The sequence below is a fragment of the Heterodontus francisci genome, chromosome 23, assembly GCF_036365525.1.
Source record: "Heterodontus francisci isolate sHetFra1 chromosome 23, sHetFra1.hap1, whole genome shotgun sequence".
Lineage (NCBI taxonomy): Eukaryota > Metazoa > Chordata > Chondrichthyes > Heterodontiformes > Heterodontidae > Heterodontus > Heterodontus francisci.
Window position 1 is genome coordinate 9,708,822 of NC_090393.1, and position 24,299 is coordinate 9,733,120.

At 39.6% G+C, this 24,299-nt stretch overlaps 1 protein-coding gene across 2 annotated transcripts in view; it reads right to left on the minus strand.

Moving 5' to 3' along the window:
* Nucleotides 1-1,138: 1,138 nt before the first annotated feature.
* The window catches only part of dgcr8 (DGCR8 microprocessor complex subunit), a 43,524-nt gene continuing 20,363 nt past the window's right edge, over nt 1,139-24,299 (minus strand). The window contains exons 8-14 of one of the 2 annotated variants that reach the window (XM_068054654.1): nt 22,992-23,090; nt 19,538-19,620; nt 15,465-15,565; nt 10,260-10,366; nt 6,843-6,970; nt 5,039-5,152; nt 1,139-4,679 (exon numbers count right to left, since the gene is read on the minus strand). In XM_068054654.1, the coding sequence (XP_067910755.1) occupies nt 4,596-4,679; nt 5,039-5,152; nt 6,843-6,970; nt 10,260-10,366; nt 15,465-15,565; nt 19,538-19,620; nt 22,992-23,090 (716 nt within the window). In that variant the 3' untranslated portion in view covers nt 1,139-4,595. Of the gene's footprint in view, nt 4,680-5,038; nt 5,153-6,830; nt 6,971-10,259; nt 10,367-15,464; nt 15,566-19,537; nt 19,621-22,991; nt 23,091-24,299 lie in introns of both variants that reach the window. The other variant, XM_068054653.1, reaches the window with a different exon arrangement.

Below are 24,299 nucleotides of genomic sequence, written 5' to 3' on the forward strand. Positions count from 1 at the left end.
CTGCCAATTATTTAAGACCAGCAAAATGGAAAAACACACCTTCAGCCATGAAACACATTTTGTACGACTTCATGTTAGAGGTTAAATGCTTTTAATAGCCCAGTTAGGCACCTGGTCAACAACAGTGCTTACCCGTGACTCAGATCACATCCCTAATTTGTTTAGTTGGTTTTTAAGTTTACCATGAAAGATGGGGGGGGGGCACTTATTGACTCTAATGTCCAATTGATTCTTGAATGCTTCTCATCTTTTGTCTATTATATTTACGAGGCCATTCTATTTATTAATCACGCCCCAAGAACTATCAGTTTTTGCCTTTTATTGGTTTGAACTTATAATTTCTTCCACTCATTACGCAAAACTGATCATCTGGTTTTATTTTGCCTGTACAATTTAGTACCATAAAATCCTACCTCAAATTTCCAGGCTGAAAAGCCTAAGTTTTTCATCTAATTCAGGCTTTCAAAACTACACAGTATTCATGTGGTCTGATCAACGAACTGTATAAACTGTATGATTTCCTTTGACATATTCTGTTTTGGTTCTTTGGCTTGCTGCTTTTCATCAGTTGGACATGTTGAGCCCTGGGTCTACGACAACGACCATGAGGTCGTCTTTATCCTTACACATTTTGTGGCGTGTGTGTTGTCCATTTTCCTTCCAATGTGCACCACCTCATATGTCTACATCAATTTTCTTAAGCCTTTCTGGCTATTTATAGACTTTGTCCAGCACATTCTGTAATTTAAGCTGTTGTCTCAGATTTCACTGCCCCTCCTTGTTTACTATCATGCACAAATTTGTCCAGTTTGCATTGGATTCCTGAGTCATTGATGAAAACAATAGTGCTTCCAATACAGATTCCTAGGACACCCCATTCAATACCTTCCTCCCAACCTGACAAATCTGAACAAGTACCCTTTAGCCAATTTCTTATCCATACTCAAGATTTACCGATTGTCCACAGCTTTGATCTTAACTCATGTTTGCAGACAGCCAAAAATTTAATCCAAGCCTATAAGGACGTATGAACTAGAGTGTTCCAGTGTATAATACTTCTACTGCTCATTTATCAAGTTTCTACATTTTTTACTAAACACCTTGTTTTCAAATCAAAGTAGGACAAGGGAAATAAACATTTTATAATGAATTATCAAACTTTATTGCTTCAAACTACAGAGCAAAAAAATACGTGTCACACGAAAAGGACCACACAAACATCCAGATGGCTGTGCAGGTTGCAGCAAGCATAGGCCAAAGGACATGAATGTGAAGCCTGAAAGTAGCCACTTACAATAGCACTGTTACTGTGGCAACTGCACATAATGCACAATTTATTAGTGCAGCGTCACCCTTGCACTGCAAGTTCCCCAATCAAACACAAATGACTTAAAAACAGAGGGCAAAACTTAAACTGTATATTCTAATTTTTGTTTAAAAAAGATGCCAGACCAAATTTTCCATGTAATGCAATTGCATAATTTTGTTTCTTCACAAATCAGGACAAATTATAATATACTCTGAATGACTTCACCCTTTAAAATTCCACTACTTAAGGACTTCATTCCTTTAACTGCCCAAATGAAAACAAATTTACACTTCAATTTGAGAAACTTCATTAATTAGTCACTGGAGAAGGGCAAGATTGTGTTCTTGACTGAAATGTAATATTGGTGATTGGTTTACTTAAAATCAGAAGTTCTAAGACGAAGGCCATAATCAGTTAATGAAGGAATAAAGTAAGTCTGAGATGATACAAGTGAACCAGTTTGTAAAACCAGGGAAGCTGCAGTGTTCTTTCTTGATTCAAATACAATATCGCTAGTAGCCTCCAAGGATACCAAACAAAAATCAAACCTTGTGAGAATTTTACTAATCAGAATTCAGCTTTCTATGAATGCTTCGATAATCACTGGAAATTAATTTGCTTTATGCCAGTTTGTAAATAGTCACATCTAAACACTTCAATCATACGAAATATCATTAGCTTTGCTGGAATAAATTTTCAGACATCAAGAACAGTAGTAATTGCAACTGGATGATAGCTACATTTAAAGTGAGGTCAAGTCCTCGAATCTTTAAACAAAACAAATGCAAGTTTAAAAAAACGCAGTTGCCTCTCACTTTGTCTCCAAATTTTAAAGATTGCGTAAGACAGCAATAACTTTCTTGGATTGTTAGAGGGGCTACTGTATTTAATCAAAAATTTAATTTTAAAAAAATTCCTCTTTTGAATGAACATTAAATCTATTACGTATTTGACATGCATTTAAGAGTAAACGTTTTTCTGAATCCTGGAACTGATTTATCATGTATTATTTAATAGAGTTTAACATCTTTTCAGGCTTATTGGTTGTTTCTTCCTATAATACCATTTACACAATGATGCACCAATAAGACAGACGCATGCTTAAAAAGATGAAACAATGCACTATGCCCAATCAAGATACAACCCATAATCACAATTTTTGCTTCCAATGGATTGAAAAAAAGGCAGTCAAATTACAATCCTTTACTTCATGATTACCTTATAGGCAGCAAATCTAGTTGATGGGTTTAAGTTTTTTTTAAAAAAAGATATCCACATTGAATATAATGTACTCACAAGGTACAATCCATATGCACAAATACCAATGTTAAAGCTACAAATCAATTAGGATGAAGGCAAGACAATAGTTTTCATTTCAGTTCACACTTTAGTTGATCACAAATGCAAATTCGCAAAACCACAATCTGTACTCTCTCGCAGCAGCACTTGTGCTTATGTGCAAAGGCAAGAAAAGCTGCATTCAACAGAGAAAAGTAGAGACATTTAGAACACACAAAAAACTTCACAAAATGACAGTGCACAGCAGTTTAAGTATAAGTTTTTGTTCCAGCAGTTATTGCAATTTTTAAATCTTTTTGTTTCCCCCTCTCTATGCCACTGTTGAAGCCTGCAGCAAGCATTAAAAAAAGTTATTTGTTTGTCAGTTTGCATAAGACACTTTTATTAAGCTTTGGTTCACATTACCAAGAGTGCACAGGAGCTAGTCATGGTACTTGGTTTCCTTCAGGTTATTATCCTGGGTTTAAGTGAGGTAAAACTAAGTTGTTGAAAGGAAAGTCATTTCCCAACACAAAGTAAGTGTAAGACAATGAGAACTAATTCAAGCTTCTATATCAAAACCTCCAAATCTGCATGCCTGGTAATAAGTTAAACTATAGGTGGAGGAACATTATATTCTTTTTATCAACTCTACTTCTAGCAGTGAGACAAATCAAACCTGTTTGTTTGCATCATTAATGATTTGTTCCAATTAAAACAGTGGGCCCGACTATAATTTTAAAAAATGAATACAGACAACAGCTTTAACAATGATAAAGCTTCTACAAAAAAATACTGACAGAGAATTGGAACTGTCCAAACTTGAAAGATCTGGTCTTTTAACATATCATTGCAAAGCAGAATCAGAGGAAAACACAAATGGCTGCAACTCCAGCTCTGATGCAACAATTCCAAAGCTAAACATCAGTTTAGCATTGGTTATACTAAACTACCACCACAGAAATACACACTCTGTATTTGTGCCAAATGACAGAAATGGAGTGAAAGACAAACGCTGCAAGCTCTTCAAGAGGATCTTGTCGTCTCAAACATGCATTATGATTACTTATAGAGGATCTAGACTTTTTGACCCATTTACATATAAAAATGATGCATATTAACAGACTCCCTTAACAAAATCAAGGTCACAACACAATTACTACAAAATGCATTTAAAAAGCCATTGTGTCCATGTATTAGAGACCACGATAGTCACTTTCTTCTAATTTAAGAGCCGTTCATTAATGATTACCATCCTATAAAGGTTATTCAGTCAAAATGCCAGTAACCTAAGCTCTAAAATCTCCAATATAAATCCATGGTTCCTAAAACCCTTGATTCATACGATCTCCACATATAAACACTATGTGTTTCTTCAATGATGACTAGCTGAGTGTCACTTCATTAAAATATGTAACTTACTGACAAAGTTCCTTGATAAATTGCTTAAAATTTGTTTACAAAAAGAATAGCTCATATTAAAAGAAATAACTTAAATTTTGTCTACTGAAAGCCATTTCTCACTGGCACCAGCTTACAAGTAAACAATGAAAAGTACAACTTCTTCCAGCAGGTTACCCCCATAGGGTCTAACTGACCAACAGATCAGTGCACAATGACAATTTAATCACTATTCTGTAGTTGGCCGATACAGGGAACTCAGTGGGCCATTAAATCAGTCTTAAAATTTACCTGAAAAATCAAATTAAAAAGTTCACAGGTCTAAAGGTTCTTTTTTGGGGCACCAATATCATCCAATACACACTCAATCTACCTTTAGCCTTGTGCCCTTTCCCAACATAGAGGTAAAAATTCAAGTTCAGTAATATTGCCTTGTAATGCAAAATGCTAATGCATAATTAAAGCAGTAGGTACACTGTCAAGGTGGGGGAACCTTTAAAAATTGTTCTGCATTTTGCAACATATTAAGTTCTCTGTAAGAAGGTAACAAAGAAATTGTTGAGGATGAGTTTCTCCAGTGCGTTATTGCTCTCCATTTTGCAGTACTTTACACATCAACAGTACAAAGAGGTTCGCTGCCTGGCTGTGCTGATTCCATTATTGTCATCTTCGGCTTCTTACGAGTTTCCTCCTTTGTGGGCGGGGAAGAAAACAAATTAGAATCTGTTTTAAAACCCTTATAAATTAGTTTTCATATCATATGTGGGCATGATCAGACTTGGTACTGCAGTTTGCTGACACACGTGGTCAAGGCTCACTATTGAAGGATCGCCAACTAGGTAAGGTGAGTGCTGAGTACCATTGGAACAGTAGGTTGGCAGGAGAGAAAGAACGGGGCGCAAAAACTTGGCAAGAAAACCAAGAACAAAGTGCCTTGCTAAACAGAAATTTCAAATAAACCAAAAATGCCTAGCAGAATTTAAGCTTTTTGTACCACTCCAAGTACGAGTTCCTGCTCCCCCACCCACCCAAAACCAGATAAATATTTACCCTATCCCGTGCCAGTTTCTTCATCTCATCGCGTAACTTGTTCAAAATATGCAGATTCGGTTTGTTCTTTTTGGCAAACTGCTGCAGTTCGATCACACTTTTATCAGACATTTCCTGTGTTAAAATAGCAGAAATAGATGCATTTTAAATAGGTAGAATATAAACTATGGACAAATACACCAAAAAGCTAATTACCACAGGTTATAGCAGAGGTGGGAGAAAAAAAAAGTGCCTTAATTAAGTCAAGTAACAGGAATACCAAGGAAAGGTTGAATTTTTCCACTTGCAAAAATCACTCAGGGCAAGACCATTGTGCATCAGGTGCAATTACTGGCACATTACTGAGTGCCTTAAAACAAGGTGGTGAAATGCGCAACACTTAATGTGAAATTTCTTTAGACATGGCTGTCATCGCCTTTAACTGTACAACAGTACAGGCTGATATGTGCCTTGAACATTAAGTCCTCTCTCTGGGAACTGAATACAGACCTTCAAAATAAAATAAAAAATCACTTGGGACCCTCACAGTCAGAATGTGCTGCTCTGTTGGAACTCAATGTTGCTGAATTTCTATATTGACTATAGAGAACATTATTCCTTTTCCTTATTGAATTCAAACAGAGATCTATTATTAGGGACTGTATCAATTCTGTTTGTAGAAGTAGTTCATACAAGAAAATATACTTTTTAAAAAGTGAAAAATTGAGAGAGCCATAAATTTCCTTTATCATTCAAACATTAAAATACTTTAAAAGACATCTTTTTGGTTCTTACTATTGCATTCCCCAATAAAGCACGAAACTATCACCAGAAAGCCTCGGGAATACATACTTAATGGACAGCTTGACTCCATTTTCAAGTTTCACTTGAGTCAGGCTGTTGTAGGTTCAAGCCCCACTACAGGATTTGATCACATAGCCAAGACTGACATCAGTACAATACTGTAGTAATCAAGGTGCCATCTTTCAGATCCAGAAATTAAACTGAAGCCTTGTCTGCCCTTTCACATGAACATACAAGATGCTATTGTACTTTTTCCAAGAGGCATCAGGGAGCTAGTTCTCTTGGTTGTCGAATAAATAACGGCCAGGATACCAACTCTGCAGAAACAGATTTAAGCGGTTGTTTACTTAATTTCTGTTTGTTAGACCTCAAGCATAAATTGACTGCTGCATCTGCCTACATCACAACAGCGGAACTAAAAGAACAAATTGCTGTGACTCACTGCCAAGGATGCAAAAGCCAATTAAAATCTCTAATTTATTATTTTAACCTGAGTACTTGGATGTAACAAATGTGCCTTTGACATCAAATAAAGTTTTACTTAGCCTATCTTGCAAACCTTTCAAATGTATAGTCAAAAGAGGTTTGGAAAGCATTTGCAAAATGCTTAATTGCTCATGGAACTGGAATAAAAATACGTCAATGAAATGGTGCCTTAGGACACAAAAATGACATCAGAAAGTTTATGTTGGAATTATGGTTCTCTTGGCTATATTGGAATAACATCTAACCAGTTGGTAAAATCCTATCAGTGTTCCAAGTGAAAAATGAAAATTTCACTTAATTCATGCTGCAAAAGGTTCTACCGAAATTCTATCATCTAGATTTAAAACATTTTCCCATCCCACTTAAAAAATTTCACACATACGCTTTCTCCTAAAACCAAGTGTGAGATTTACATCCCCTTATGAAACCTAAGTTCCCACAAAAAACACAGCAGCTCTATGTCAAATGCAGTGGTTCAAGCCTGGATTCCACTGCCACAGAAATACTACATTCATCTCATTACCTCACAATTTACCTGTTTGACCATTTTATTGCTTTCCCTGCCGTACATGCGTAGTAGTGACCCCCAGTTCTTGACGTGAGGGTGTAGTAATTGTAGGATTTTCTGAGATGCCAGCTGTTTGCCAACTCGTTTGTTCTTGCCTGAAAATTGCAGTTGTTTTTAATTACACCAGACAATTTATCCATGACCTCCTTTCCTGTCAGATATCAGATTTAAGCCAGATAGGTGAGCAGGTACATGTAAACACTAAGGTAACCCCCAATACCATGCATACAGATTTAAGTATGAATCACAGTACTAGCCATGAGATTTAAATTTTATTCAAGAGTGTATTGGGTTTAGAGCGCACTTACCACACCTGAAGAAAAACAAAAGTCTCCCCAGCAAACAAAACAAAAACATAGCAATAACTATAGTTGGCAGCTTAATTTACATGATGAATGGATGCACAGGACAGAAACTTGAATTCAGCCATCAAATAATCCTATCTCACAAAACAAAGAACTGAAATCCATTACCATCGTCTGCACAGAATTTATGTAAAACTATACTATTAATAGTCAACACATCAAAAGGCTTCAGTTTGTTGAATTTAATGTCTAGGTTTTTGGAGTAAAGTTATCTCTTCCTTTCACCAACCAGAAACAGATAAAATGGTGAAATGTAAATAAGGCTTCATCACTACAAGATACCTACCATTACCCCAGAGAATCTAGGAAACCTTTTAATAAAAAGACATTAGTTCATTTTATTGTGGAAAACTGAACTACAACTCCAATTTTGGCAACAATTTAAATGCTTTTTTTTTTTAAAAAGATAGGCAAGCATTCACTACTTCTCAAAGAACTGTCAATCAAGGTTCACTCTTCCTCTGAAGGTGTCGACTCCTTTTTGGGGTACAATGTTAGTTACTGGTATTATATGCCCATCAGTACCTCTCTCGGGCAACCATTCTCCACACCAGGACGCTGACAATAGCTGTTGCCATCCACATGACTTTGGGAGAGGGGTGAAGGTGGAATGCGTCACAACCTCACCGTGGGTCGACACATCAAATCCTTACAGCACAGGCACCGAGCAGCAATCAGCAGTGGCAACCCCGACCAATTTCCCTCCCATAACCTACAGGTTCTGAAACTAACTATAGTAATCCTTTCTTGTTCTGACATACAATTTAATTCAGCAGCGTTTGGGGATTGAAACCGAGGAGCTTAACTGGTCTGTATAATTTAGCTATTCACTGAACAGACAAACAAATCATGAGGAATACAACCAGAGGTTGATAGGTAAATTGGCCATTATAAATTGTCACTAGTATAGGTAGGTGGTAGGTAAATATAGGGACAGGTGGGGATGTGGTAGGAATATGGGATTAGTGTAGGATTAGTATAAATGGGTGGTTGATGTTCGGCACAGACTCGGTGGGCCGAAGGGCCTGTTTCAGTGCTGTATCTCTAATCTAATCTAATCAGGTCTGTAGTGCTCCAAGCAAACCTACACAGATATTTGATTTACTTATATCATTTGCAAAGGCCAATAGGATGGTTATTAATATGAAAAAATAATGAGCAACCACAAGTTTAAAACCTCCCATACCACAAACAAACATCCTGACATGTAATTACCATTCAATGACGAACTTGAACACATAATTGCATTTTAGAATAGGCTGGATTCAATAATGAATGGTTGAAGTGAAAGCAAGGAATGAACTTTCCAACCATAGGCAAGATGTTAATCAGTAGAAACAAAAACTAAAAACAAAAGTGCATTTCAAAATGCATTAAAAAATTAGGAATGGAAAAGGGAAAATAAATATATTCAAGAATTAGTCAAACTTAAAAAAAAACTGTTGATGTAGTAATGAGACCAAAAAGATTAATACCCAACAGAGTTTGCGGTTTACAAAGTGCTGAAGCCCAACTCGGCTTAAAACAAGAGCCACTTAATTACATTACAGTTCTGCAGCTCACTTCCAAGTGGGCCTTTCTCAAATTTGAGATTTTGGTGCAGATTCATGGCAGCAATTAATCATGGGTGTCCAAAATAGTTAACTGAAATTTCTACTAATTGCAGAAAATATTACATTTGTGTATAATTGTAACATTTTTTTAAAATCTTACACAAATGCCGCTATAGATCTTAGGCTGGATTTTATTCGGGTGCACGCTCCGCGGCGGTGCCCTTTAAACTCAGCGCGGTGCCTGCATTCTGCGACCGCCATGGAGCCCCCGCAATATTTTGCTTGGGGGCTCATTTAAATAGAGGGGGCGGAGCTGCCGCCCCCAATGACCTAAGGGGGCAGCCGCCACGGCCCCAGCAACGGCATCCAGTGCCGCCGCGCAGGCGCCAGCACCATTTTTACAGGGCTTCAAGTCCTTCAGTAACATTTTAAAATTTAACGGTCCTGATCTCTGGGAAATAAAAAATTTAAATTTTAACTCTAAATCCCATCTTCCACTCCCAATGAGTAATTTATATATTAATTGCCCTCTCCCCCCATAATAAACTTTTATTAGTATCCAGAACTTTCCCCCCAAAATTAGTTCCCTTTGACCCTCAACACCTTCTCACCATCCCCACATCCAATTAAAATTGATTTCCCCGCTCCTCCACCCCTCCTGCCCTGAAAATTCTATTGCTCCCCCCTCCCCACCAGGTTCTTGCCCAGAACTCAGTGCGGAGTTCTGAAGGCGCGCGGAGCACGAATGGCAGCCATTATATCGGAGTGGGACAGCCACCGCCTGCAGGCAGGTTAACTTGAATTTCATTAGGCCTTATTTTAATTTGGAGATGAAGGGCCTGCCACCTGGTGGCAAGGGGGGGGGGCACACCGAGGTCCTGCCGCTGCTGGGAATATGCAGCGGGCCCTTCTCAACATCGTGGGTCGAGGCGGGCCTCTCCCCGCAGCATTTTACCGGCCCCACACCATGACCTGCGGCGTCGAGGGGCCAGTAAAATTCATCCCTTTAAGAAAAGCATCTCATGAACAGTAATCTGCACTCAGACAGCACATTAGCCAGCTAGGTCTGTTACAAAAATTCTGATAATGGTATTGTCTGGGTCAGATATTTGAAGATGAAATCAAATAACAAGGAACGAAGCAAACACAGGAATCCATGAGCACCCCATATCATAACAATTTGGTATTTTCAAACTAACCCCGCATTGTGAAAGTACAATGAAAGAATTTCCCCCCGCCCCCCCCCCAGTTTTCTAATGAATGGCCGGGGCATGACTTCAAGAGTATAATGTCTCTGTAGCCAACAATGACTTGGGCACCCAATAGACACCTGTATGCAATAAATATTTCAGTAATCAAATCACAATCATGTAAATCATTTTAACTATCTACTAACTTTGTGAAGGAAACATTACAGAATACTGGACGTAAAACAAAAGTGCATCTACATTCATTTCCATACTTACACCAGCCTCTCACTGTGTGCTTGCCACAGGTCATGATATATTCACTTTTCTGGTTTTTACCAGGAATTACCTCAAACTTGATAGTTGTGTCGCCCATTCCATGGTTTCTGAAAATTAAAATGTATTTACTCTGAATTGTAGTGTTCAACTTAACGGATTTTAATAACCTCACAGCAATGAAGCAACTAAAGTCAAACATTCTGGTACCATGACAAGAATATGGAATGTAGATGAACAATGTCACTGCACACACAACTCAAATTAGGCCTGTGCTTCAAGTTAGCAATACACAAGGACACATTTTTAACTTTTATTATACTTTCACTCTTAGAAATAGCATCTTTAATACTGGAGTCCGACCTCTGCCAACTGTAACTGCATGCTTATGGCTGCCCCTCATTTACATACCCCTTAAGGTATCATAACAGACTCAGGGTAAAGAGATGCTCAAGAGTGATTTGTGGAGCTCTCCAGTTATACTTGGAAAGCTCAAGCAGCTCGAGGATTTTTTTTTCTTGGGATGTGGGCAACACTGGTAAGGCAGTATTCATTCACCATCCTTAGTTTTCCCCATGGGCATAAACAAATAGTCAACCCAATAATGTGGAACTGGACTCATGCGAGTTAGGGGCGGAAGGTACTCTTCCCTGACGGACTTCAATGCAGCAGTTAGGTTTTTAAAAATGAAAATTCAGCGGCTTCCATGATTATGTTTCTGTGCCAGCCACAGATGTATTCACAATTTGCCACCGTGGGATTTTATCTCCTTCCTGTAATTTGAAGATTGGAAGGGTTTAAACAAAAAAGCACATGCAGAGCCCACCACCAGATTATTGTGGCATCTGAACGAGTGCTGGCCGAAATCTTACCAAGGGAGGGCTATCCAGCACCGACCCTCATGACTGAATCGGCTATACAACTGCACTGCAAAACCAGAGGTAGTGCTGCAGCAGCTTTTAGAATTACAGATCTCCAATATGACCAGGGTGGTTCCTAAACCTGTGCGGCTATAATTCCTTCTTTCTGCACTTACAGCGTTAATATATGGTTGCACATCTGAACCTGAACTAAAAACTTCAATCCATCCTTTGAGACTCGAATTCTCTCAAACTAAATATGCAAAGAGATTTCTGTAGCTGCAGCTTGCAGTCTCAAGGCACGATGGGCTGAATGTGATGTATCATTCCATGATTCTATGATCTCAAAAGAGGTAACATTTTCTTCCTGATCAGCTTGGGTTAAACTGCAGGGATTATATAACAAGGTGTTTCTTTCTATGAGTTCCATAATCAATTTTGTATTCTGGTCACCACACTTTAGGAAGGACGTGAGGGTCCTCGAGAGGGTGCAGAGATTTACCAGAATGGTTCTAGGGATGGGGGATTTTAGTTACAAGGTTAGGTTGGAAAAGCTGGGTTGTTCTCCTTGGAGGAAAGACGACTGAGGGGAGATTTAATAGAGGTGTACAAGATAATGACAGGCTTAGATACGGTAGACAAGGAAAATTGGTTCCCATTAACTGTTGATATAAGGATTGGGGACACAGATTGAAGGTTTTAGGTAAGAGATACATAGGGGATGTGTGGAAGAACTTTTTTACGCACCGAGTGATAATGACCTGGAACACTCTGCCGACGAGGGTAGTGGAAGCAGAGACAAGCAATGATTTCAAAATGGAATTGGATGGACACCTGAAGGCTATTGCTTTAATTACTGTGTATATTTTTAGCCAAGGGACCTGCTTTCTCTAATTGGCACTTGCAGGGCTACAGGGATCAAGCGGGGGAGTGTGGTTGACTGGATTCCTCTGCAAAGAGCTGGCATGGATTGGACGGGCTGAATGGCCTCTGTCATAAAAGGCTCTGACTCTAAATGAAAGACATCAACAGAAAAACTGATTTGTCCTGATGAGGCAATGGGTGGGGGAGGCAGGTCAAAATGTACTTATTACATATGCATCTCCTTTTTAAATGTTGCTGAGGGGCTCACCATTACGCACAAAAAAGAAAAATGATTTTTTAAAAAGACGCAAACACACCTATTGTGACAGCTATTGCTTTAACTACTGTGTATTTTTTTAGCCAAGGGACCTGCTTTCTCCAATTGACACTTCCAAATCACCAAGAGAATGTATTTGCACTGTCTCAGGTAACTCAGTTTTTTCTCTTTATGGGGAAGCACCTGCCCTCTGCCCACTTTTAATACTGGAGTCATGGAATGGAGGCATCACGCACACAAAACCGGTTATGTTAACTATGGCTTAACAGGTAGCATTCTCGTCCAACTCAAAAGATTGAGAGATCAAATCCTACTCCAGAGACTTGAGCACAAAATCCAGTAGCTTCTAGTGCAGCACTGAGGGAGTACTGCAGCGTGAGGTGCTCTCTTTTGGATGAAATATCAAACAGAGGTCCCAAATGCCCTCTCACATAAAAGATCTCAGGGCACAATTTGAAGAGCAGGGGTGTTCTTCCCTACATCCTGGAAAATATTTATCCCTTAACCAACATCACAAACAGATTATCTGGTCATAAAAGCATAAAAGAAGAAGGGTCACTGACCCGAAACGTTAACTCTGCTTCTCTTTCCACAGATGCTGCCAGACCTGCTGAGTGGTTCCAGCATTTCTTGTTTTTATTTCAGATTATCTGGTCATATTGCTTGCGGGAGGTTGCTGTGCACAAATTTGCTCACCACATTTCAAGAAGAACAGTACAGCACAGCAACAGGCCATTCGGCCCTCCACGTCTGCGCCGATCTTGATGCCTGTCTAAACTAAAAACTTCTGCACTTCCGGGACCGTATCCCTCTATTCCCATCCTATTCATGTATTTGTCAAGATGCCTCTTAAACATCGCTATCGTACCTGCTTCCAGCACCTACCCGGACAGCAAGTTCCAGGCACTCACCACCCTCTGTGTAAAGAACTTGCCTCGCACATCCCCTCCAAACTTTGCCCCTCGCACCTTAAACCTACGTCCACTAGTAACTGACTCTTCCACCCTGGGAAAAAGCTTCTGACTATTCACTCTGTCCATAACTTTGTAAACCTCTATCATGTCGGCCCTCCACCTCCGTCGTTCCAGTGAAAACAATCCGAGTTTATCCAACCTCTCCTCATAGCTAATGCCCTCCAGACCAGGCAACATCCTGGTAAACCTCTTCTGTACCCTCTCCAAAGCCTCCACGTCCTTCTGGTAGTGTGGCGACCAGAATTGCACGCAATATTCTAAGTGTGGCCTAACTAAGGTTCTGTACAGCTGCAGCATGACTTGCCAATTTCCTACGTTACCACAGTACAAAAAGTATTTCAATAGCTGTAAAGCACTTTGGGTCATCCCAAGATCGTGAAGGCGCTATATAAATGCAAGTTTTTCTTTTCTTTCTTTCCACTTGCATTACATCCTCAAATCAAGTCACCATAACAAGCTAGACCAGCCAGGAAGGTTCATTCATTCCTTATCACCTAAAACAGTTATTGCATCCAAAGACATATTTAAGCTGTGTTGAGATTTCTAAGCAACAGGTCGAAATACATAACCACTTCAATCTTAAAATGCAGTTTAAGAACTGAGCTCATCAGCTTATGAGACCAAAATTAAAAGATGCTCAAAATTTTGAAAATCCTTGGTGCACCTACTTTTGGATCATGCTAATGTAAATATGAAATGTACAAAAATCTATGTTAAAATGAGTTGGAGGATAATCTGAAATGGCTAACAAACACCACCCCACAGCAGAGATTAACCTCCCTCAGCATAGTTTTCCACATTCTTCGTACCTTATCTGTGGGGTAGAGAAAGGAGAACAGGAAATCACCAGGGACAGTTTCTCCACAGACTCCTCTCAGCTTTTTTCAACATATTGAAAAAATTAAACCACAAAATACTCAAATGTTAGAAAATTGTGGCAGAGGAGGGCAAAGTAGAAACATTTGGAAAATAATGTATGTACAAAGGATATAGAAAGACATACTACTGGTAGATAATCTTTCTGGTTTCCTTATCAGATCACATTCCACATCTTATCAGACCGAAGTTGTAAATAAATGGGCGTGAGCCAACTAACATTTGATGTTGAGGTCTGCCTTAAGCACCAGAGTTTGAACTTAACATCCCTCCTCTTAGCAAGAACAATAATCAGTGATATCTACATAGAAACATCCACCAAACCCAGAAGAGGGCAGCAAGGCTGCACAGTCTGCAATGGGTAAAGTCTGGAGCACAAGGCAAAAATAAACGCAATAGTGATGACTCTGAAAATAGGAAAGGAAACCAGAGGGTGGCCAGCAAGCACGACATTTATCAAGTTTGGAATCAGTGAATGTCATGACGGCAAAGAATGAAAATTTGCACAGGAATGCTATTCCAGCAATTTCTTTCCTCAGACAGTGATGCAGCTGCCCAAAGACAGACTTGCATTTATATAGCATCTTTCACCACCTCAGGACATCCCAAAACGCTTTACAGCCAACAAATCACTTCTGAAGCACTGTCACTGTTGTAACATAGGAATACGGGCACAGCAAGCTCCATAACCAGCAAAGTGATCATCTGTTTTAGTGATGTTGATTGGGATCTTTTATGTGCACTTGAGAGGGCAGATGAGCCTGGGTTTAATGCCTCACCTGAAAGATGGACCCTCTGACAGCAGCATCATGGCCTCAGTACTTCAGCCTAGATCTTTGTGCTCAAGTCTCTAGAATGGGACTTAAACCCACAAACTGACTCAGGCGAGAGTGCTACCAGTATAGGGTTATTTTAGGAACATAGGACTTAAGAAGAATAAACATGTCAATACGAATGAATTTTATGGTCCCATTTTCATGAATTATAGCGCACTTGTAATTTATGACAATTAACTGCACAGATGATTGTTAATGTACTGCTAAATTTAAACCTTAAGCCAACAATTTTGTTATATCTAATACCACTGCACTGGGTCTAAAAACATTTCTAAAACGTGCACATTACTGAAGTATAACTGATAATAATAAATTTACACAGCCCCTTATTATTCATGAACCACAAAATCATTCAGAATAAAATCCAACAAGGTTTCTCACACAGAAATAGAGGACTTGTATGTATGGAACTGAAGTGCTCTTACCAAAATGCCAAAAAGCAAAGGTAAAAACAAGGTTTTACTTAAAAAGTGAAGATATACAGGTAATCACACGAAGGAAGCTTCAACTTTATGGCTTACCTTTTAAGGCACTCATGGAGAATTTGATATGGTGACAGGAGGCCAGCCTTATTGGTCAGTTCATATACCCGTGAGTCCTCAATACTGATGTGGTTGAAGTACTAAAATGGGAAGAAATCCACATCAAAACTGTACAAATCAAAACCTCACTTTTCCTTTACATTAATTTGAGCTCTGAACATCAACTAATACTACAAAATCCAATTACTGTGCAATGTGTTTAGTTGTAGTTCAACGTGAAGTGTTAACACTAGATGGCACTGACGAACTATATCAAGTACAAAAAAACTGATCAAAAGGGAAATTGTGCAAGATTGCAGAGATAAGGTTTAAAGAGAACAGAGTGAAAAAGACAAAGGCTAAGGGTTGTAAAGGGCAAGATGCGCTGTTTGGAGAAGGAGCTACTTCCCACAAGCTAAAATAAATCATGGCTGCCTTGGATTTACTCCTTGCAGTCAGCTGAAGTATAGCGCTGGTGAGTCTTGACATTAGGACTCCAGCTCATCACCTTGGCCAAGACATCTGCCGCACAATGAGCCAAAAATAATATGCCCCAATTGCTCAGTCTATATGCTACTGAGCCCATCAGTTCTGGAGATCCCAGATTCAATTCCTGGCCTGCGCTAAGTTAGATGATCTCAGCAATCATAGCTACATTAGCCTCAGCATCCCAATGTCCAAGGACAAAGTGGAAAAATAAAATCAGCTAGCTTTTTCTTCTCAATAGCTTTCTAATGACCTCTGCTGAAAAGTGAGCAATTATAGATGGTGGGAGAAGACAGGCACAGCTGTGATCTTCTCTCACCCACATTCAAACACATTGCTGACACTCACTGTCCAGCTGAATTGGTCCTTGGGCGAGATATTCAAGGACATCCAATGCATGTGAAAACCAACGGCTGAGAGCCAAAATCTTCAGGGAAGTGAGGGGGCAGAAAAAAGTAACTCATAACTAGTTAAAATGGTAACCAATTATTGTCCTAGTTTGCTACTGCTAGTTACACAAAATAGTTGTTTAAAAGGTTAACTGTTTGAAGGCTAAACTTTCGTGCTGACTTGCATAAAAGAGCAATATTATTGTCTCCAAATACGTACCCACCCTCCCTCACCACTGCACCCAAGCCATGGCAAACATTAAAACTTGACTGATAGCAGACTACAATCAGTTTTTGGCACAGTAGAGAACATATACACTATGTTAAGTAATGAATAAAAGGCTACTCAAAGCTCAGTTACATTTTAAGCAGTTATGTAGAAATGTGTTGCTGCAACTTAAAGAAAAAGTCAAATTTGAGACATCATTTATCATTACCAATGTGTCTTAACATGGAGAGGTGGGACACAGGTTTGTTTAACTGTTCCACTAAGTTCTGCATCTCAGCCATGTCCACGCCTCTCAACCCACATACTTGAAAATCAAAAGGTCCAGATAATCAGAGATAAATAGCCAGACCTCGACAAGATGAATTCCCAATGCACACAACTACTAAATTTCTATTGGGGGTGGAGCTGTGATGGCAAAAGGGGTAAAAGGGAAACTGTTGCCTCCATTCATATTCGAAGCCTAATAATATGAAGTTTCTTTTATTCGTTTGGGGAATGTGGGTGTCGCTGGCCAGGCCAGCATTTATTGCCCATCCCTAATTGCCCTTGAGAAGGTGGCGGTGAGCTGCCTTCTTGAACTGCTGCAGTCCCTGGGGTGTAGGTACATCAAAAGTGTTGTTAGGAAGGGAGTTCCTGGACTTTGACCCAGCGAGAATGAAGGAACGGCGATATAGTTCCATGTCAGGATGGTGTGTGGCTTTGAGGGGAACTTGCAGGTGGTGGTGTTCCCATGCATCTGGTGCCCTTGTCCTTCTCGGTGGTAGAGGTTGTGGGTTTTGAACATGCTGTTGAAGGAGCCTTGGTGAGTTGCTACAGTGCATCTTGTACATGGTACACACTGCTGCCACTGTGCATCAGTGGTGGAGGAAATGAATGTTTGTGGATGGGGTGCCAGTCAAACAAGCCGCTTGGTATCAAGTTTGAGTTGCACCCATCCAGGCAAGTGCAAAGAATTCCATCACACTCCTGACTTGTGCCTTGTAGATGGTGGACAGGCACTGGGGAGACAGGAGAGGAGTTACTCGGAATTCCCAATCTCTGACCTGCTCTTGTAGCCACATTTACGGGGCTGTTCCAGTTCAATTTTTGGTCAATGGTGACCCCAAGACGTTGACAATGGGGGATTCAGCGATGGTAATGCCGTTGAACATCAAGGGGAGAAGGTTAGATTCTCTCTTGTTTGAGATAGTTGTTGCCTGGCACTTAAGTGGCAAATAACATTCACGCCACACATCAGCCCAAGCCTGGATGTTGTCCAGGTCTTGCTGCATATGGAAGTATTCTAAATCACTTAATGGGCACTGAGCAGCCACAGAAGAGTTAGAAAAAAAAGAGGACATTTTTAAAAGAGAAGTTGAAGAGAAATAGCAAGGCAGGTAGTTTTACAATAAAAGCTGCAGAGAATAAGGATAAGATTAATTGGAAGCTGAACCAAAAGTATGAGGCCCAAAGGACACAGGCTGATATTTAGGGCTGAAGGTGGTATTAGAGGTAGCGGGAGGCTAAACTATGGAAGAATTTAGAACAAATGACTTTGAATCCAATGCATAAGGAACAGGAAGCCAATGGAACCCAGCTAGAATTTAATATATTCCTTTTCAAAAAATGTAAGAAGACTTTTCAACTACTTTGAATTTTTGAGTACAAAATACCAACCTTAGTGATTCAGTCTTTTTTCCTCCTAACTTAAATGAAATACTAACTGGTCTGTGTCTCTGTATAAAATGGCGTTTTTAAGCCAGATACGCAGCAGCCATCAAAAATTCCCAAAATAAACACTGCTGGTTAATATGGGCGAAATTTTCAAATAGCTTATGGAAGGGTAATGATTCATATTGCGAACAATTACTCATGTTACATGGTGTGCTTTCAGGTAGATGGAAATTCTATCTAACTACAAAGAAAACTTCCAAACACCTCCCCAAGCCCGTGAAGCACAAACACCAACAACCATGAATCAAAGAACTAAGTGAGAATCTCAGATGGAATTATAAAAAGATTACGATCAACTGTGCAGTTGGACTTCACAACAGCTGACTGGAAGTGGAATTCTCCTATAAAAGGTTAACATTAATATATGCAGAAGGTCAGCCGGTGTTATTGGATTCTTTTTATGTCCTGCTCAGTTGTGATTTGATAAATTTGTGCTTTAGTATTTGGTGTGTGGAACTAGAATGCAGCTAGACATACAAAAGTACTCCATATGATGTAAGTTTAAAAAAAATAGAAGCTGCCAGGTAAGTTCCTATGAGCTACAAATAGTAGACTTGAGACATCAGGAATGACATTTAGAGATACTTCATCTTACAACTACATGCAGAAGCCTTTTCTCTGTATTTCAAAAGTCAGAAATGTCTACAACAGCACGACACAGCTTACTCCTTACATCAAAGCCTAGAAACATTCAAACTGAATACTTCATAACATGGCATTTTGTAATACTGATTTTTACTTCCACTCCTAGAAGTACTCCCTATATTTGTTATCTACATGGTTTAACCTTACACAAAACTCCAAGTAATTTCTAAGCTTTCCTTCTTTAATCCCCCATAGGAGAAAAAACTAAATATGCATTGTGTTCTTTTGGAAATGACATTCTGGGCACGGAAGGATTTTTTTTCAGCTTTGAGATGAGGGTCAGAAACAGATTACGCATTAAAATAGCAACAAAATTTTCAAACAAAATTACTTCAACTCACCATTTTGAAGCATATAAAAAGAAATAAAATTATATAGAAAACAAAGCACAGGATTGAAACAGGTGATCATAGAGTGCAGGTAAAAAAAACACAATTAATAGCAACGCATTGTACACAATGCAGTACAAGACTATTAAAATGAACATGGTAAAGAATTGTACATTAATTTTTTTTACTTTATATGTGATCGTCAATTGAGGAGTAGCAGAGAATGCAAGGGATAGAAAAACTAACAGAAAACAAGAACAGTTAAAACTACATCACAGTTACCTCAAGTTCATCACTGTCTTTGGGCTTCTCATCCGAGGTCTGTTTGATAAAATCAGGAATGAGGATTTCCAGTGTAGCGCGGGCTGGCAAAATTAGCAGATAAAATTATAATCGTTTTGCACAATGGTTATTATAATTATAATCACTAAAAAAAAGTGTCATAGGAAAAAAAATTGTTAATCCACTATTTATAAAAGAGTATTAAATAACTATAAAATTAAAAAACGTTTACAGTCAACATATCAAAAATCTTGCATATTGTGCACGCTTGCTATAAATACTGTTACTTCCCACTGTTCTTTCCCAGTCACATTTTGTTGTTCACAGCCCTCACGTATAAAACAGCATATTCTCTGAGTCACTGTGAGCAATTCCAGGAGAGAGCTGTTAGTATCTAACATTCAAGTTTTCTTTTAATAAAAAACTCCTGCATCATCTCAGTGCTTATACATCGGGTAATTGAACCAGAGACACGAGAAAGGTTAGGTTTGATTGCGCTAACCTAGATGATCTCAGCTGGGATGAAAGTGGTAGTGTTATAATGGCTTCAGCATCCCTCGATTAGAGAGGATAGGAAAAAAGTCGGGGCTCTGTCTCCAGACAGCTGAACAAACATCCTTGTAGGAAAAGTGTGTCTGTAGATGTGGGTAAAGAGAGCTTTAGGCAAGACTGTGATGCCTCTTATGGCGAAATTGGTAGGCTGGCAAACTGTAACTAGTGGACCACCACAAGGATCTGTGCTGGGGTCTCAACTGTTTACAATCTATATTAATGACTTGGATGAAGGGATCAAGTGTATTGTAGGCAAATTTGCAGACAATACAAAGATAGATAGGAAAGCAAGTTGTGAGGAGGACAAAGTATTTGCAAAGGGATATAGATAGGTTAAGTAAGTGTGAAAAAATATGCCAAATGGAGTATAATGTAGGAAAATGTAAGATTGCCCACCTTGGCAGGAAGAATAGGAAGCAAAATATTATTTAAATGGAGAGACTGCAGGATGCTGCGGTACAGAGTGATCTAGGTGCCTTTGCACATGAATCGCAAAAAGTTAGCATGCAAGTACAGCAAGTAATTAGGGAGGCAAATGGAACATTGGCATTTATTGCAAAGGCGATGGAATATAAAAGTAGGGAAGTATTGCTACAACTGTATAGGGCATTGGAGAGACCGCACCTAGAATACTACATACAGTTTTGGTCTCCTTACTTAAGGAGGGATATATCTGCATTTGAAGAAGTTAAAAGAAGGTTCACTAGGCCGATTCCTCGTATGAAGGGGTTGTCTAATAAGGAAAGGTTGAGCAGGTTGGGCCTGTATCCAATCGAGTTCAGTACAATAAGATGTGACCTTATTGAAACATACACGATTTTGAGGGGGCTTGACACCGTAGATGCTGAGGGGATCTTTGCCCTAGTGGGGAAAGCTAGAACTGGGGAACAGTTTAAAAATAAGGAGTCACTCCTTTAAGATGGAGATGAAGAGGAATTTCTTCTGTCTGAGGGTTGTTAATCTTTGGAATTCTCTTCTCCAGACAGCAGTGTAGGCAGGGTCATTGAATATATTCAAGGCTGGCTTATATTTTTGATCTATAAGGGAATCAAGGGTCTTGGGGGAAGCCGGCAAGCAAGTGGAATTAAGGCCACAATCAGATCAGACATGATCTTATTAAACAGAGGGACCAAATGGCTACTCCTGCTCCTATTTCTTATGATCTTATGATCACTGGACTCACTAAAAAAAAAACTGGATGGCAATGACCATCTCAAACAAGAGAGAATCTAACCATCTCACCTTGACATTTGTCAAAGTCCAATGTTTTTTTTCCTCCTCGGAAGTAGTGTGGTGCGCCGTTAACACTGTAAAAGATCAGTGCATCTTTAAGGCAGCAAGTTCTGGAAGCTCAGTGTGCCAAAGTGCATTCGAGTTGCCAAGCAGCAGCCACACAGAGAGAAGACAGAGATTCAATGCTGCAGTTTTGACATTTAAAAACATTAGCTGAACAGCAGTCAGTTGAGAGACTGTTCCAGGAAGTGAAGGAAGGAGAGCTCCCTGAGTCAATTTAAACTGAAGTAAAAAAAGCTATGTTGTTTCTCCCTCAAAATTCTACAAAGCTTCAAGCCAAATTAATTCCTTGGGTCATGCAGGCCCCCCACCTGCCAAGAATGAGGCATATTAATTTCACCACATGAACAATGATTTTAAACTTGTTTGCTAGATGCCAGGGAACCCCTAGACCTCTTTCTCACCTGGTCGTAACACTTGGTATCTGCTGTGTTCATCGCTGGGAAAAAAAAGAACCGTAACTTGCAAAGACTTTATTTTTTAATTTTTGCGGGCAGTTAATTAAAAACCAAACTACTGTGAGTTTGAGTATATGTGTATGTGAACGCGGGAGTTAGTTTTATTTAAAGAAGTCATAAGGTCTTGATCTGAGCAGTGTTTAAGATTTTAGTTTTTTTTAATAAAGTTAATTTGTTGATATCTAAAGATACCTTGTTTGTTAGATGCCAGGGGTTGCTAGATTGTTCAATTTGGCGCTTTTTTCTTCGATTTGGATAGCTTAAAGAAATATGATGTGACCTGTGGAGCGACGAGATTGAACTGACAGTGCGTGCTCCCACGCAATCAGAATCATATATTTTGATTGGGGTCTTTGTCCTGAGCGGTCGCTGAGTCCTCCATTATCAACATCCTGGGGGTTACCATTGACCAGAAACTGAACTGGAGTAGCCATATAACTACTGTGGCTACAAGAACAGCAAGTAACTCACCTCCTGAAACCCCAAAGCATGTCCACCATCTACAAGGCACAAGTCAGGAGTCTGATGGAATACTCTCCACTTGCCTGGATGGGTGCAGCTCCAACAACACTCAAGAAACTCGACACCATCAATACCAAGCAGCCTGTTTGATTGGCACCCCCTCCACAAACGTTCATTCCCTCCAACACCGATGCACAGTGGCAACAGTGAGTACCATCTACAAGATGTACTGCAACAACTCACCAAGGCTCCTTAGACAGCACCTTCCAAACCCATCACCTCTACCACCTAGAAGGACAAGGGCAGCAGATACATGGTATCACCACCTGCAAGTTCCCCTCCAAGCCACACACCATCCTGACTTGGAATGATATTACTGTTCCTTCACTGTCACAGGGTCAAAATCCTGGAACTCTCTTACTAATAGCACTGTGGGTATACCTCCCCCACATGGACTGCAGCGGTTTAAGGCGGCAGCTCACCACCACCTTCTCAAGGGCCATTAGGGATGGGCAATAAATGCTGGCCGAGCCAGCGACACCCACATCCCGTGAATGAATAAAAAAAAACTGGATGTTGCTATGGAGAGCTAGTATGAAATGAAATTAAATGGGCTTTCTTCATACAACCTATTTGGTGATCTGTGACAAATACAAAGAAAAGTTAATTTGTTAATGAACTATAAATACCAGCTTTATTCTTGGCAAGTTTTTTGCTGCTGGCAGTTCCTGTACCGTAGGTTACTCCATCAATAACGACTGAGGCTCCAAAAGGGTCACTTGGATTTTCTGAAATGTATGTATGATTGAAAAATTAGCATTTCTTGAAGAAAAATGTCAAACTTAATGTATTGTGGAATAATTTAAAGCTGTAGCTTTATCGTGGTCTATTTTTAAAACAAGGCTTTATAGAAAAACATTAAGTCTTTTGGAAACAGCCAGGCAGGGAAAAATTGGCAAATCACTTAAAGCTCAGCCAAATAAATAGTACTTTTATATCTAAGAACTGCCTACTCCCAGGCCCATTGCTGTGGAACTTAACACAGTTGTATTTGCAGGGCAGTTTATACAGTAGATGGGTCAGGCACACCTCCTTTTAAAAAAAATAGTTCTCAGGATGGAGACGATAACAGCAAGGTTGTATTTATTGCTTATTCTGAGTTACCTTGACAATTAAGTAGCTTGTTTGGGTACATCAGAGGACATTAACAGCTTGCCAGATAGTGTGCTCTAGAGTTTCATAGGCCAGACCAAGTAGGGGAGGCAGGTTCTCTTCCCTGAAGGACCTTACTGAAGGGGATGGGCTTTTATGACAACCTCACAGCTCCTGGATCAGTTTTATTTGTGCACCAATGCACAAGTTAACAGATTTACTGAATTCCATCTCATTGCTTACTATAGCAAGACTTGAGCTCTCAACACCTAGGTTGCCATCAGTCCAATATTATAACCATGACACTACTGTGCTTCTTATATTTGTTCGCAAATATTTTGTTCCATGCCACTATCTTTGCCAATGGCTGGGCAATGCCACTCCACGGCAGTGACCATTCACAATTTATACATGAGTAGGTTTGCTTAGTTGCAACTGCCTCCAACCATCATGTAGTGTTTACATTAGAGGTCAGGGCAGTTGGTGTTCTTGGAGGCTGGAAACCTCCTGTTTCGATACTGTGCACTCAATACCAGCAGCATTGACATTGTCAAATTGCAGCAAACCCCTATAATTCTACTTTACAAAAATAGAAGCTGGGTCTCTCAATATCATGGATTTTTTGTACATTCCCCACAGCTCTATGGCTACATGAAGAAGCCCTGATTAAGATTAGCAGCCACTTTGCCCAATTATACACGCGGTGACCCAAGCTGCAGAGCTGTCAATGGGGAGGGTCTTCCCACTGCGCAGTATTGTCATAAAGCAGTTTGCAGTTCTGGTGAGCTGCCCTCTTCAACAGAGACAAATGGAGCAGGAACAGCTTAAAATAGACTTGTAAAACA